Source organism: Aedes albopictus, chromosome 1 (assembly GCF_035046485.1).
Source record: "Aedes albopictus strain Foshan chromosome 1, AalbF5, whole genome shotgun sequence".
NCBI lineage: Eukaryota > Metazoa > Arthropoda > Insecta > Diptera > Culicidae > Aedes > Aedes albopictus.
In genome coordinates, this window is record NC_085136.1 from 46,474,554 (window position 1) to 46,490,804 (window position 16,251).

Consider the following 16,251-nt stretch of genomic DNA (forward strand, 5'->3'; position numbering starts at 1 on the left):
ATGATACACTATGCCCAGGGAATCGAGAAAATTTTCCCGACCGGAACGGGAATCGAACCCGCCATATCCGGATTGGCGATCCATAACCTTAACCACTAGGCTAACTGGAGACCCGAACAACATTATAACCTTGCCAAATAATTCCCTCACGAGCTCACTTAACAAAATGCACTCATTCGTCCATCAAGTCACTAGGTGTCTAATTCACTAAGTTATCAGCATACTCACCAACTCATTAACATACTCATTCAAAAACTCACCAAAAACCTATTTACATACTCACAAACCTTACCACTAACTTACATATCACACTTATCAATTCATTTGCTAATCAGCTTACTCACTTACTCACTCACGATATCTCACTCAGTTTTCAATTCACACACTCGGTTTCTCACTCATCAATTCATTCACTCGCCAACTTACTCATTAAGGCCGGACGGGACGCTGGTTGATGCGACTGCCATTGCTCTGTTGTTAGTAAGATGTAAATCTCAACTTCTACATCATATTATTGACTATAAATTTAATCGTTCATTTGCTCACTTGCGGTGCAGAATCGACTAAAGTTTCAGCTACGTCAGTGCAGTGGAAATTGAAATTTGCATCCTTAAAATCACAAGACAAATTGTTAGACAGAGAAAATAGCAAAAATTACACGTCTTCCCGTGTGGCCTCACTCTCATCCACTTCTTAATTCACTTATTCACAACTCTCAATCACCAACTCACTAATACATATCAATTCACTTACTCAACAACACACTCGCCAACTCACGCATCTTTCAACTCACTAACTTACCAACTCACTAACTCGTCTACTCAATAACTCATCTTACTCACAGAAAAACTCATTCATTAACTCACTAACTTATTCATCAATTAGCTCTCTGGGTTGGGTCTCCAGTTAGCCTAGTGGTTAAGGCTATGTATCGCCAATCCGGAGACGCCAGGTTCGATTCCCGTTCCGGTCGGGACATTTTTTCTCGATTCCATGGGCATAGTGTATCATTGTGCTTGCCTAACAATATACAAATTCATGCAAAGGCTGGCAAAGAAAGCCCATCAATTAATAACTGTGAAAGTGCTCAAAGAACACTAAGTTGAAGCGAGGCAGGAAGTCAGCCATAAAGAAGAAAGAAGAAGAGTTAGTGAGTCAGTGATTGGGGCAGCGAGTAAGTGAGTTGGTGGGTTAATGACTAATGGGTATGTGAGATTTGTTCCGTGTATTGACTAGTGAATTAGTAAGATAGTAAATAATGGAGTTGATGAGTGAGTGAGCAAGTTAAGGACAGACTTGTTAGAATCCCAAAATGGCCGCAACTATGGCCGATTTTGGCACCTACTCACGATTTCGATAGCACAAATCTCATCGTAAACAAAACCACCACACCTGAGCTTCTTATATTATGCTTATTACAAGTAAGCAAGAACAGAATAACAAAATGCGCTGTTGTTTGTAGCTTGCCTCTTGAGATTTGTGCGTCTGAAATTCTGATGCACCGTTGAAGCGGGATTTCAAGACGTTTGTCCTTAACCATTTATTGACTATCTGTTAGTTATCGACTTAGTGAGTAAGGGAGTGGAAGAAAATGAGTGAGCTAATAAATTAGTCAGTGAGCTAATGAGTGAGTTTGAGAGTTAGTGGATAAGAAAGTTGGTAAGCAAGTGAGTGGTTTTGTGAGTTAGTAAATAAGGTGGTTATGTGATAAGTACAGGAGTCAGCAAGTGAGTTAGTAATGAACTTAGTGATGAATGAGTTAGCTTGTTAGTGAGTGAATGCATCACTGAATGAGTGAATTTGTGAGTAATTGAGCATCAGGTACCACTAGGTCAGCTCCAAAGGAATGTTCTCCTCCATTTGGGAAATTTGTACCAAAGAAAGTGAGTTTGTGTGTAAGTGAATAAGTGAGTGAATGAGTCTGTTCGTGAGCGAATGTGTGGGTAAAAACGAGTAAATGAGTGAGTTAGTGAGTAATGTAGAGAGTAAATAATTTAATGAATGAGTGAGTTGGACTAGTGAGTGAACCAGTTAGTGAAGTAGTGAGTTAGTTAATGATTTAATGAGTTGAAATATTAATTAGTGGTTGAGTTGAGTTGAGTTCTGGTCGAGTTTTATATTTAGGAATTGTTGATATTTTTCGGTGCGAGTTAGTGAATTAGTGACTGATTTAACCAGGTGGTGAATGAATGTATGGGTATTGAATGAATGAGTGTGAGATAGTAAGTCATGTAGTGAGTTAATAATTTAATGAGTTAGTGAGTGTAAACATGTGAGCTATTGAGTTAGTGAGCGACTACGAAAATGTTTGAATGAATAAGTGAGTCAGTGAGTGCAGTAGTGAGTAAGCGCGTATATGCATAAATGACAATGATGGACACGAAAGATAATTAATGGGAAATCCCGTAAATATTATCAGGAGGAACCCAGTATCAGGGAAATCCCCGGGAGAAACCCTAGAAGAAATCCCAAAAGATATCAATAACAGAAGAAACCTCTAGGAAGGGATCCCAAAACTTGTTCAAGAAATAATTTGAGAAATCATAAAAAATAATCTCAGAAGTATTCTCCAAGGTATTCTCTGAAAGAATCTCGGAAGAAACTCCTAAAAGAATCCTGAGCGAAACCCTCTACAGGAGATATAAGAAGAACCAATAAAGAAAATGCAGGACAAAATTCCCAAGAAATACCTTAATGAATGTGGTGTTAAATACTCGAAAGAACTCCAGAGGAATCCCGGGAGAAATCCCCTAGGATTTCCCTGAAGGCATCCCTAAAAAATCAGGAAGTGTTCCATGAAAGAATCTCAAAAGAAGTCCTTTTGAATACCCTAGAGGAATCCAACTCTGGAAAATTCTCGGAAGAGATCTCTGAATGAACCCCGGGAGGAATCCTTGACGGCACCCAAGAGTAATTTCAGAAATCGCGTGAGAAATCTCCAAAGTTATCTTATAATTTGATGGAATTTGAGGAATCCCGGAAGAAATCTCTGATAGAATCTTTGAGAATATCCAGGAGAAATTTCTAAATGAATCTCACGTGGAATACATGAAAATGCCGGAGAAGAATTTCTCCAATGAGTCTTGGGAGGAGTCTCTAAAAAACACGTAAACTGGGATTAAATTTATTCTCGGGTCAAAATTGATCAGAGGTTTTCCCAGCAGATTAAGAATGTTTTAAATAATTCCCTCGCAAGAATTGTGCGGTTGAAATCATGTACGATACGATAAATGTAAGGAAATTATTTTAAATATTCGCTGGAAAAACCCCTGATCAATTTCGACCCGAGGATCAATTTGACCCCGGTTTACGGTACAAAAAAATGATAAAATTAAGAGGCAGTATTTTAAGAGGAACTCCTGAAGGAAGCCCACAACAAACTCAAGGAAGAGTCCTGGAAAATCCCTGATGCAGGTTCGGGAATAATTCTGGAGTCCGTAACTGAATTGCGGGAGAAATTCCTGCTGGAATGCCGGAAAATAATGCTGATGGAATCTCAGGAGGGATTCCTGATGAAAGTCCGGGAGAAATACCTCAAGAAATTTTAGTAGAAAGCCCAGTAGTAATCTTCAAGGAATCCATGACACAGTCTCTGGAAAAACCTGTGAAAGATTCCCGGAAGAAATCCGTAAAGTAATCACGGTAGGAATTTCGATAAAAATGTCGAAACAAATGCCTGAAAAATTCAGGAAGTAATTAAAGAAGAAATCTAGGTAGGAATCCTAGAAGAAATTTCGTGAGGGATCCCTGAAGGAAACCCAGAAATCATTTTTAAAGAAGTCCCTTTAAGGAATCCCTTAATTTCTCAATGAAGTAATCTAGGGTGGAGTCTTTGAGAGGATCTCAAAAAAAAATCCCGAGAGAAATACCTGAAAGAATGCCGGATGGAATCCCTGAAATATTTTTAGGGGAACGGCTGGAAGAATCCCTAGTGGAATTCCTGGAATACTTCTTGAAAGAATACATGAAAGGATTCCGTGAGGAATCCCGAGTGAAATACCGAGAGGAAATCCAAAAAAAAAATCCTGGGACGAATTACAACAAGCTTCTCTGGAGAAACTACTAGACGAAAGCTACTAGGAATATTATGACAAATTCATGGAGAATTATCCGAAGATATTGTTGAATATTTACATTTAAAAAAACTGTGGGAGGCCTGGTATGTAGACCAAGGTATCGGTAATATAAATTACATCAAACGCGGTAACATTTAAAAGATTTTCAACACATGACGCTTATACACTAGAACGGTTTTGTTGATGACAAAGCGAGGATAGCTCAGGTCAATCTTCAGCATAAAAAAAACAGCAACGATCAATCTTTGCAGACTTGTGCAAAATGCTACAGCCGAAGTGGCTTAAGTTCAAGAATCTTACTTTCATAAGGGAATTTTTATCTAAGAAAAACCTTGTGAACCTTGTGAAAATGAAATGGAAAACCCGCGTGTCATGCCTCAAGCATGTGTGCTTGTCAACAATGCAATTGTTGCTACTGCATCGTTTACTGCATGATGAACCAACCGGATGCCTTCAAGCAAGTCATCGCATACTGCACTTCAAAAGGCCTTCCTTCACATCCGTGATGTTCAACTGGCCAACGTGCCTTTTTATGTGAACCAACATGCATACCAATCTGGAAAGTCTACTGTGACTCTTTTACACAAAGTTGTTTATGGCAACGAAAAAGCATTCACTCAAAAGCAATCTTGCTTGGGTGTTTCTTTAGATACCGAGGATGCATTTGACAACGTGCTTTTCGATGCCATATTGGAAGCGGTACAAATTCATGATTTCCAATTGGATTCGTTAAATCCTCAAAAACCGACAACTCTTCTCGACATAAGGTCAAGCAGAGATTAGTAATTGAGTGTTTGTGGATGCTCTCAAAGGGGAGTCTTGCACCAAAGTGACTCAATAATGGCGGTTTTCTTACTTATTGCGTTTTGCCGAAGCTAACGTAATCTACCTATTACTTATAACATGTTTTAGTTATTTTAAAGAAATATTAATGCATCATTAAGAATTCTGATAAAATTATGAGGGAACATAATATGTTGAGTGGTAGCTGTTGATAAAGTCTCTTTGATATTGCGACAAAAAAGAACACTGCTTCCGGTTAGAGTCCAATCAATACACACGTCTTGTGAAACACATCCATTATGTTGCAGTTCTCCCAAGGAGTAAATCCATCTCAGAAGGGACCGCATCATTAACACCTATACCAAAATCACAACTCTCGTTCCCGCGATAAAAATTGACATTTTAATGACAAGTCAACTATCAACACGCCAATTACTTACCCGGTGCGAATTAAGTGATTTTTCTCCGCTCGTTTCCGTTGCTGGCTGCTCGCGTCTCTTTTCCCTTTCCGCTGACGACGCCGACGATGATGATGATGATACGATGTCTTGAATGTTGTTTCACTTTTGCTACTTCTTTAATTGTTGCTTGTAATGTCACCACACTGCATGCACTCTGGTCGGCCAGTCGCTGATTCACAATCTTCGGGGCCGAAAACGAAAGAAAAAAAAAGTATAAACAAATTACAACGGCTACCAACATATGTAGGTACGTATGGTATAAGGTATTGCCTGCAAGCAAACACAGCTTGATTTCGACACGTTTTATTTTATTAACAGAGACAACAGTATTTTCCCTGCCCGGTGTGCTGCACGATTGCAGGAATCTTCTGTTTTGGGAGCGAAATCAACCACGGCCTAGCTGCGGCGAGTACCGGCATTCACAGTATCAATCAAAATATTAGTAACAAATTCTAATATCCATAGGATCTATGCTATATTACATCATCGAACACACAAATGGTCGAAAGAATAAACGGTTAAAGTTAAAAGTTCTACCTTTCGACAATTTTTCTTTATAACTTTTTTGTTTGTGCTAAAGATTAAAATTTAGAAAAAAAGTTAAAATTTCGAAAAAAGAACTCAATTGTATTTGAAAACAAATCTTAGAAACAGAAACCAGTAAATACGTCGAAAAGAGGAATGGTCCAAAAGCAAAACGTCAGAAGTAACAGTGACAAGGACAAAGTGTGAGAATTCGTACCATTGATTGTCATCTTTCGACCTATTTTCCATTCGACGTATTGACCTTTGACGTATGATCTCTAAACCGTACATAAAACTCTAAAGTGTATCATTATTTTTATGAAAACACGCTATTGTTGGCAAATACTGCAAGTATCTACTCTATGCCAATAGAGCTAGTCGGAATTGAAACACGAAATTGAAGTTCAAGTGGAATAGCAGCAGTGGACAACAAAAGGTGCATCCATTATTGGGCGTCTTCGTTTTTTGGAGCTATTTATGTATTAAGCCGAAACTTTCGTGACGTTTGACTGCCCGACGGTGGAGACCTCAGTAAATACCTACATAAATATATCAACAATCACACGTAGTACTGCGGCGTGCAGTCGCGTAGCCTTTCGCGTCACATTTATCATTCTGCGCGCGTGTCGGCGCGTCCAACCCAGCGCAGCCCAGTACAGTTGAAGTTCACCCAAAGCTCATATGGGAGGCAGGCGGCCGGCGAGGACCATACGGTCGGTGGTGGTTCGATGGCTCCCTTCATCAGGTAACACCTACGCTAGCGGCGACAATCTGACCGAACAAACACTAGTCGACGATTGACTGGCCGGGATGGTGACAGTCTCGTGTATTGCACGTTTGGTCATCCGAATTGGAAAAGGGAGACCTTGGAGGCAGGTGGTCAAAATATTATAGATTTTTGCTTATTGTTCTTTACGATCAGTTGGTAGAAACTTACCCTTTCTGAAATCATCGTTTCACCTTCCTAATGTACAGGGGATACTCAAAATAACTGGGAAAGGTAAAATTTTCACTTTTCAAAAAATGTTCAACTAGCTGTAAATTTTCAAAAATTGCATCAAATATTCTTAAATATTTACTGTAAGTTCATCAACTAGTTGTGTATCAGTGGTTTAATTTTGGGAATGATCGGGCTATTCTACACGAAGTAAGAAAGATTCTAGAAAAAGGTATAACTAACCGATAGCCAACTTTGAGCTGTTATATCTCCGGATTCAATGAACCGAATGCAATGAAATCTTGATCATTTGTCCCAGTTATTTTGAGTATCCCCTGTAGGTCTCGTAAGAAACAACTCGTTGACGTAGTGTCCCTAATACTTGGGTTCATATGTTTCGTCACAAGGTCTACCGCGCGTTTACATTATTTTTTAAATGTCTTATTATGTAATTCTTCACATTAAGTTACGCGTTTACAATTGTTTCAGCGATATCGCGTTATCAATGAGGCCATGAAATGAGTACTTTTTCCGAAAACACAGCATCGCTAAAAGCGAAGACCACTTTATCAAGAAGACTTGCAGCACTTCCGAAGATCGGGAGTCACTGTTACCAGCGCCTCCACGGATAAAAGTGGAAAGAACAATAGATATTGGACAACACACATGCATAACACCCAGTACCCTAGTGAATGATTTTCAGTTCGACGGAAAGTTTTCCCCGACTGGAACGTGAATGGAAGATGGTTCATTCGATTTGCTAATTTTTGGAACCTATGAATGTGAAATGTTTGAAATGTCGAATGGACTAAAGTAGTATTTTGAGAACTGAAAGTGCTGCCTACAAGATACTCTCTCAAATTTTAAGCTGCCGTCTATCACCGATTGCAAGAGAGTTCGTGGGGCAGTATCAGGCTGGATTCATGGATTAACGCGCTACAATGGATCAGATGTTCGCCATCCGGCAGGTGTTGCAGAAATGTCGCGAATACAACGTGCCCACACATCACTTGTTCATCGATTTTAAATCGGCGTATGATACAATCGATCGAGACCAGGAGAGGATGAGAGGATGAGAGGATGTAATATGTAATAAGGAGAACAAGGATAATCACGAGTTGAACAATTTTCACGAAGTCCGTTCAGCTGCTTGGTTCCGCTGATGATATACATATTACAGCTCGCAAGTTTGAGACGATGGTGGAAACGTACATCCGACTAAAGAATGAAGCCAGGTGAAACAGATCAGTCATTAATGAGTCGAAGACAAAGTATCCCAAGTAACATTTCAAGTTTTATTCTGCTCTATTAGCAGTTTTCATGAGCAATTTCATAAAACTGCCAATAAAACTACGGATTCCATCAAAACCTTCTGACAACCGCTATAAGAGCGCCTTGCAACCAAGTGGACCACACTTATAAAGGTTTTCAAAGGTACATTTAGATCAACAATAAGTTCACAATAAAGCCTACATTTTGCTTGAGAACTTTGACAGCCAGCCAGTATTCATTCACTAGTACGAGAGTAAGAAAACAAATCAATGTTGACATCGCAATCGTCATGGAATCTATTTCCAGCGATTATATCAAGTGAATTTACGTAATCATAATAAGTGACTTCGCGTTGATTTCCGGGACACTAAATTATGTGAAAGGACGATTTTACCACAAACATGGTGATTATGGCTGCAGAAAATCAACGCGCCTCTCGAAAAGTGTTGTTTTGATGTAAGTTAAATTTAAAAAAAAGTGAAATATTTGCGAAAAGATTACCTTTCCGAATAAGCATTTATGCTAGTATGCCGTGTTAAGCATATAATCATCAAGGTATGTATTATCTAGTTGAAATTTTTGATTTCCAAATTCATACCGCTCGGGAAAAATTCCATATTCCAATTTGGCAGCAGCAGCTTGCTACGAAAACAGCGCATTTGACAATAAACCTAATATCTCTTCGTCAGAACTACAATAAGTGTAATCGATCGTGCCTTCACCATATTGAACTCTCAATAAAGCCATATGTGGTTTTTGCTATTTTTTATACGATGGCACTCAAATCGGTCATGGATGATATTTCACTGTGGTCCACAATGGATGGCCAAAAAAGTTTAACGGAATAATTTAGACTATTACCACAGACAAACAGACGTATCACTTGGAATAAATTGCGATAAAAATCATCGTCACGAAAACATAATCGCCCAATGCTAACCAGGCTGTGTTACGCAAATCACTCAGTAGGTGGCAGTAGTGAGCAAACGTCAAACAGGAGCAAAAACGATGCGAGCGCTGTGACCGAGCGATTTGCGAACTACAAAATATTTGAACTAATCGTTAAAAAGAGTAACGATGAGAAGTGAGTAGAGTGAGACGTCTGTTTGTCTGTGCTATTACAATTGATTATATAATATTGTAATAATATTTTGATGAGATGGAAATTATAAAACGGAGTATTTTAAATAAATGAATAAATGAATGAATCAAATAACTTATGGATATGAGCCATGGTTATGATTATGTTAGTTTTGGCCACCTAATAAGACACAGTGCATCCGCGAGCATGCCTTCAGAACAGTGATTGCTCTTTCAAGGGATATTTTAAAGTACTCTTGACAGCCACAATGTGAAGAACCGACCGAGCTGGCCGCACGGTTTGGTTCAATTACCAGTCTAGATCGAAACGATGTCGTTGTATGGTTAAGTAGGTAAAGAATATACGTAGGGAAACCTAGGAATCAAAACAAAAAACGAGAAGGAGTCGATAGTGTGGATTATTTCGAAGCTAAAATTATTCTGGATTTCTTGAAAAATAGTGCTGAATTAGTAGTGTTTATTGGCAAAGTGGGAGATTGTAGGTCAGCTGTGCATAAAGGGACGTTTGGCTGGAGTTGAACGGTCGCAAAGTAGTGCCGGATATCATCCCCATTAAAACCCTGCTACCAGTGGCAACATGATATAATTTCTTCTTGTTTAAATTACTGGCATAGTAGCAAGTCGCTATAGTTCGGCCAATATAAGAGGCTTATTGTACGAGGTGCACAAGGAGAAACTATCTTTTTTGAGCTGCGTGAAGCTGCTACAAAACGTTAGTGTATTCCACAGAATTCCGAACAAACTCAAAAAAGATATGTCGGATTTGGAAGCCTCAAAAGTGAGCATAAATTTCACTATGACTGCCTGTGCCGCCTGCACGATGACATCGGATACCGATGAAGGAATGGTTGGTTGCGATGGGTGCAATAACTGGTACCACTACCGGTGTGTTGGCGTGGACGAATTGGACATCCGCAAGCAGGAAAACTGGTTCTGCCCAACGGAAGCTTGCCAGAAAGCGGAGGAAGCACTGGCAAAGAAGTTGGAAGAGAACCGAAAGAAAGGATCTAGAGGTAAGAAGGCTCTGGGGGTGGATGATGCGTCTGATAAGTCTAGTGCCAAGTCGGATCGACAATCCGGCTCGTCATTCGAGAAGAAGCTGAAGGCGCTGGAAAAGGAGCAACGGGCAAAGGAAAGAGAGATTGAAGAGGAACGCCAACTCTGGGAGAAGCGGATGGCAATGGAAAAGATCCTGAAGGAGAAAAGGCTGCGTATGGAAACCGAAATGCGGCAGCGAGAAATGAAACAGGAAGAAGAACTGTTGGAAAAGGCGTTACGAGAGCAGCAACAGCACTTGGACCGAATGGAACGCATGCGAAAAAGTTACCAGGAGAAGATGTCAGAAGTGCAGGAGAAACTGGATACTTCCGGTTTGAGAAACAAATGGCTGGAGAAGAAGCAGGGGTTTGTAGAGCGCATGGGATCACTCTCGCTGCAGGAGCAAGCAGGAGGATCAAAGGGAAGACGAAGTGAGAAGAACGTTAAGATGCCTGATCCGGAAGACCAAGAAGAAGAAGAGAGCGAAGAAGAGATTTCGGAAGAGGAGAGCGAGGATCAAAGCAGCAGTGAAGAAGACGAAGATTGTGGAAGTGAGGAGTCCGAAGATGAGAACGCGATAAAAAAGAAGCACAAGAAACGAATTAGCAAGAAGTTAGTATCCCACGGGCTGGGGCGGCATTCAGCTGGGCCTACAAAAGCACAATTAGCGGCGCGGAACGGGTTATCTAGGAAGCTTCCCATATTTTCCGGGAAGCCTGAAGAGTGGCCTCTTTTCATAGGTAGCTACGAAGCATCAAACGAGGCGTGTGGGTACAATGACGTCGAGAACCTCGTACGGCTACAAGAATGCCTTAAAGGATCGGCTTTAGAAAGTGTTCGTGGACAGTTGTTGCTGCCGAAATCGGTGCCGAAAGTGATTGAGAAACTGCGTCAACTCTACGGACGTCCTGAACAACTTTTACAATTTCACCTGGAAAAGGTTAATCGGTTGGACTCCCCAAAAGCCGATAGATTGGAGACATTTATCCCTTTCGGAAATGCGGTGGAGCAGCTTTGTGACCACCTAGAAGCTGCTGACTTGAAGCAACATCTTATCAATCCATTGCTGCTTCAGAATCTGTTGGACAAACTGCCGTCACCAGATAAGAGGGAGTGGGTTCGGTACAAAAGCAGCAAGAAGAAGGTGAATTTGAGAACCTTTTCCGATTTCCTATCGCGAATTGTGTCGGAGGCTTGCGAAGCAAATGCATGTGGTGCAGTACAAAGGAACGATGGCCGAACAGTGAAGTCCGGCAGAGGAGGAATGAGGGAACATGGCGCAGTCTACGTCCATAGCACGTCCGTCAACCCAAGTGGCAGCACTCCCCTTGGGAATCCTCCAACCGGAAGTGTAAAGCCCTGCAGAGTTTGCAAGCGAACGGATCATCGGTTACGGTTCTGCCAAGACTTTAAAGCACTATCTTTCAGTGACCGAATGAAAGTTGTCGAGAAAGGTAAACTTTGCCAAGTTTGTCTAAACGATCATGGAAATGCACCGTGTAAATTCAAAATTCGTTGTAATGTCGTAGAATGCGGAGAACGTCATCATCCTCTTCTACATCCGTTTGAATCAAGAATTGTCATGAACACTCACTTCCATGTCCAAGGTGCTATACTGTTCCGGATGGTACCTGTTACATTGCACTGCGGCAATCGCATGGTGAGCACTTTGGCGTTCTTGGACGAAGGAGCGTCAATTACTTTGGTGGAGCGTTCGTTAACCGATAGATTAGGTGCAGTAGGAGTTCACGAACCGCTTACGATCACCTGGACAGCAGACGTTACAAGAGACGAAAGAAGCTCAACGAAAATGAACCTGTGGGTATCCGGAAGTGATGGGAAAATTCTGCTGAAGGCAGTACAGACAGTAAAGCAATTGTTATTGCCAAAGCAGTGTGTAGACGCGACAGCAATGAAGGCAGCATACAGGTATCTACGCGATGTCCCATTTTCATCCTTTTCAAGTCAGCGGCCGGGTATGCTAATTGGACTTAACAACCTACACGCTATCACGCCAATGGAAACGAAACTTGGCCAGCCTGGAGAGCCTATCGCTGTAAAATCGAAACTCGGTTGGGCAGTATACGGACCGACAAAAAATCCACAGCAAGGACGGAATTTTGTCGGATATCATCACGAAGTTTCAAATGAAGAGCTGCATAATCTTCTGAGGGAGCAGTACGCACTAGAAGAGTCCGTAGTGGCCGTACCACAGGAGTCAAAGGAAGAAAAACGAGCTCGTGAAATCATGGAGCGGACAACAGTTCGTGTGGGCGATCGGTTTGAGATTGGTATGCTTTGGAAAAGTGACGAACCGAAGTTTCCAAACAGTTATCCCATGGCGGTGCGCCGCATGAAGCAGCTGGAGCAACGTTTAAGGAAGACACCAGACTTGTTCGACAACGTACGCATGCAGATCGTAGAATACCAGCAAAAAGGGTATGCGCATCAGGCAACGCCACAAGAATTAGCGAGATTTGACCCGAGTTCATCGTGGTTTCTCCCTATTAACTTCGTGTTGAACCCGAAAAAGCCAGGGAAAGTGCGATTGGTATGGGATGCAGCGGCAACAGTGGACGGCGTTTCACTCAATTCCCAGCTGCTGACAGGCCCGGATTTGCTCACCCCGTTACCAAGCGTTATCTATCGTTTCCGAGAACGACCAATTGGATTTGGAGGCGATATTAAGGAAATGTATCACCAGCTATTAATCCGAGAAGCCGATAAATGCGTTCAACTGTTCTTGTTCCGAAATTCACCGGACGCGCCTCCTAGCGTATATGTTGTGGACGTCGCTACGTTTGGATCAAAATGCTCTCCGAGTCAAGCACAGTATGTAAAAACCGTAATGCAAGGGAGTATTCGGAACAGTTTCCAGAGGCCGCAGTTGCAATAGTTGAGAAACACTATGTCGACAGTGTGGACACGGTTCAAGAAGCCGTCAACAGAGCAAAAGAAGTGCGATTCATTCATGCGAAGGGTGGTTTCGAGATAAGGAACTGGGTGTCCAACTCCGGCACATTTCTCGACGAGTTGGGAGAAACGAAGGCGTCACAAGCCGTACATTTCAGCTGCGATAAGGAGAGCGGAACCGAAAGAGTACTAGGAATAGTGTGGGATCCAACGCATGATCATTTTTCGTTCTCAATGGAGCATCGGCAGGACGTAAAGCCATATCTTTTGGACGGTGTACGCCCTACAAAGAGAATCGTGCTGAGTAGCGTGATGGGTTTTTTTGATCCACTTGGATTGCTTACACCGTTCACAATACATGGAAAATTGGTAATTCAAGACCTTTGGCGAACTGGTTGCGAATGGGACGAGGAGATAGACGATGATGCTATGGTAAAGTGGGAGCGATGGACCGGATTACTGCCAATGGTCTCGGGTATTCGTGTTCCACGGTGTTACTTTAAAGGAATACGTTCAACGCTGATTGAGTCTTTGGAGCTCCACATTTTCACCGATGCGAGCACCCACGCATATGGTTGCGCCCCATATTTTCGTGCTGTGATCAATGGACAAGTGCAATGTTCGCTGGTTACGTCTCGCTCAAAGGTTTCTCCACTCAAGCTCCAGTCAGTTCCGCGCCTTGAACTTATGGCCGCCGTACTAGGTGCTAGGATGTTGCAAACAGTCAAATCTAATCATTCGCTGCCCATCACACGACAAGTTTTGTGGAGCGACTCCCAGACGGTGCTGAGTTGGATTCGGTCTGATCAGCATAAATACAAGCAGTTTGTAGCTTTTCGGATCGGAGAAATCGTAGAGCTAACCACTGCCAGTGACTGGAGATATGTGCCCTCGGATAAAAATATCGCAGACGTCGTGACAAAATGGGGATCCGGTCCACCTGTGACATCAAATAGTCCGTGGTTTAACGGACCTCTGTTCCTGTACGAGCCGGAAAGCATGTGGCCTGCACAAATGGGAGTGATTGTTGACGTTCCGGACGAAAAGAAAGCCTGCGTGCTGTTTCACGATGCGTCGTTTGCAAGCCCGTTGATCAACGTACAAGTAACGTCGTGTTGGGGAAGACTAATTCGGATCGCCGCCAGCGTCATTCGATTCATCGAAAACTGTCGCAGAAAAGTAAAAGGCCAGCCCATTTTAGTGTTGCAAGCTCACCGTTCACTGGAAGGCCTAATAAGGAGAGATGTAGAACAAATTCTTCAACCTATGCGTCAAGAAGAACTTCAATTTGGTGAAAAGGTTCTATTGAAACAGGCGCAACGCGAAGGCTTCCTGGAAGAGATTGAAGTATTGGAAAACAAACGGGATTCCAATTCAACAGCGAACATTAGGAAATCATGTTGTCTCTACCAATTGCATCCAATTCTCGATGCTGATGGACTAATCCGAATGGATGGCAGATTAGCCTTGTCGGAGGCGATTCCCTTCGACCAGAAGTTTCCAATAATATTACCTAGGCGGCACACGGTCACAGCGCTGATCATACAGAGTTATCACGAAAAGTTTGGTCACGGAAATCGAGAAACCGTATTCAACGAGCTACGTCAACGCTTCTACATTCCGAAGCTGCGGTCGATGATCAAATCAGTTACGAAAGACTGTAGTTGGTGCCGCGTAAACAGGTGTCAACCAAAGGTTCCGTTGATGGCACCTCTTCCTGTCCAGCGTGTCACTCCACCATTTCGGCCTTTCTGCTCGGTCGGAGTAGATTATCTTGGTCCTGTAGAGGTATCCATAGGTCGACGAAGGGAGAAAAGATGGATCGCTTTGTTCACTTGCCTGGCCGTGAGGGCAGTTCATCTAGAAGTAGTGCATAACTTGACTACAGAAGCATGTCTGATGGCGATCAGACGGTTCATCTGCAGGAGAGGCTCGCCAAACGAGTTCTTTTCAGATAATGGGACAAACTCAAGGGCGCCCACAACGAAATGACTAAGGCTATGAAGAAAATCGAGATGGAATGTGCCGAAAGCATCGTTAGTCCGTCGATTAAGTGGCATTTCATTCCGCCGAGTACACCCCACATGGGAGGAGTATGGGAAAGAATGGTGAAATTAGTGAAGGAGGCTATGAAGGCGATGGACGATGGGAGGAAGATTACTGATGAGGTGCTTCTGACCACATTGTCGGAGGCAGAGGACATGATTAATACACGGCCACTAACGTATCTCCCGCAAGAATCCGAAGTTGAAGCGATTACACCGAATCATTTTCTGCGCGGCATAGTCAAGGAGGCGAACAACCTAGTTGAAAGCTACGGGGCAGCCGATGCCCTACGTAATCTATACAAGCGATCGCAGTACTTGGCCGACAGGATGTGGCACAGATGGTGTAAAGAATATCTGCCAGGTATCAACCGGCGAACGAAGTGGCACGAGGAACGAAGGGCGCTTAAAGCTGGGGACCTAGTGTTCGTAGTCGATGGAGACCAGCGGAAGACTTGGACTCGCGGAGTTGTTGAAGAGATTATATCAGGAGCTGATGGAACGACTCGACAGGCGATGGTTCGGACAAGCAGAGGTGTTTTCAGGAGAGCGGTAGCCAACCTAGCAGTTATTGAGATTCCTGGTAAAACCGGAACCGACGAAGCGGAACCGGAGTTACGGGCTGGGGTGTGAAGAACCGACCGAGCTGGCCGCACGGTTTGGTTCAATTACCCGTCTAGATCGAAACGATGTCGTTGTATGGTTAAGTAGGTAAAGAATATACGTAGGGAAACCTAGGAATCAAAACAAAAAACGAGAAGGAGTCGATAGTGTGGATTATTTCGAAGCTAAAATTATTCTGGATTTCTTGAAAAATAGTGCTGAATTAGTAGTGTTTATTGGCAAAGTGGGAGATTGTAGGTCAGCTGTGCATAAAGGGACGTTTGGCTGGAGTTGAACGGTCGCAAAGTAGTGCCGGATATCATCCCCATTAAAACCCTGCTACCAGTGGCAACATCATATAATTTCTTCTTGTTTAAATTACTGGCATAGTAGCAAGTCGCTATAGTTCGGCCAATATAAGAGGCTTATTGTACGAGGTGCACAAGGAGAAACTATCTTTTTTGAGCTGCGTGAAGCTGCTACAAAACGTTAGTGTA

At 42.6% G+C, this 16,251-nt stretch overlaps 3 protein-coding genes across 3 annotated transcripts in view; 2 read left to right on the plus strand and 1 right to left on the minus strand.

Annotated features, from left to right (window-relative positions):
- The window catches only part of LOC109397909 (uncharacterized), a 318,606-nt gene that overhangs the window by 258,781 nt on the left and 43,574 nt on the right, over window positions 1-16,251 (minus strand). The window contains exon 2 of the mRNA XM_029854610.2: window positions 5,300-5,501. The gene's annotated coding sequence lies outside the window, so the exon portion shown is untranslated. The remainder of the gene's footprint in view (window positions 1-5,299; window positions 5,502-16,251) is intronic.
- Window positions 9,952-13,089, plus strand: LOC134288339 (uncharacterized). Its single transcript, XM_062852903.1, has one exon. It carries the CDS (start codon window positions 9,952-9,954, stop codon window positions 13,087-13,089), a length of 3,138 nt encoding a protein of 1,045 aa, XP_062708887.1.
- On the plus strand, window positions 13,818-15,098 carry LOC134288340 (uncharacterized). Its single transcript, XM_062852917.1, has one exon. The coding sequence runs from the start codon at window positions 13,818-13,820 to the stop codon at window positions 15,096-15,098; it is 1,281 nt and encodes a 426-aa protein (XP_062708901.1).

Bases quoted from the DNA above. Each gene is read 5' to 3' on its own strand.
- LOC134288339 (XM_062852903.1), top strand. From the start codon at position 9,952: ATGACTGCCTGTGCCGCCTGCACGATGACATCGGATACCGATGAAGGA.
- LOC134288340 (XM_062852917.1), top strand. From the start codon at position 13,818: ATGTTGCAAACAGTCAAATCTAATCATTCGCTGCCCATCACACGACAA.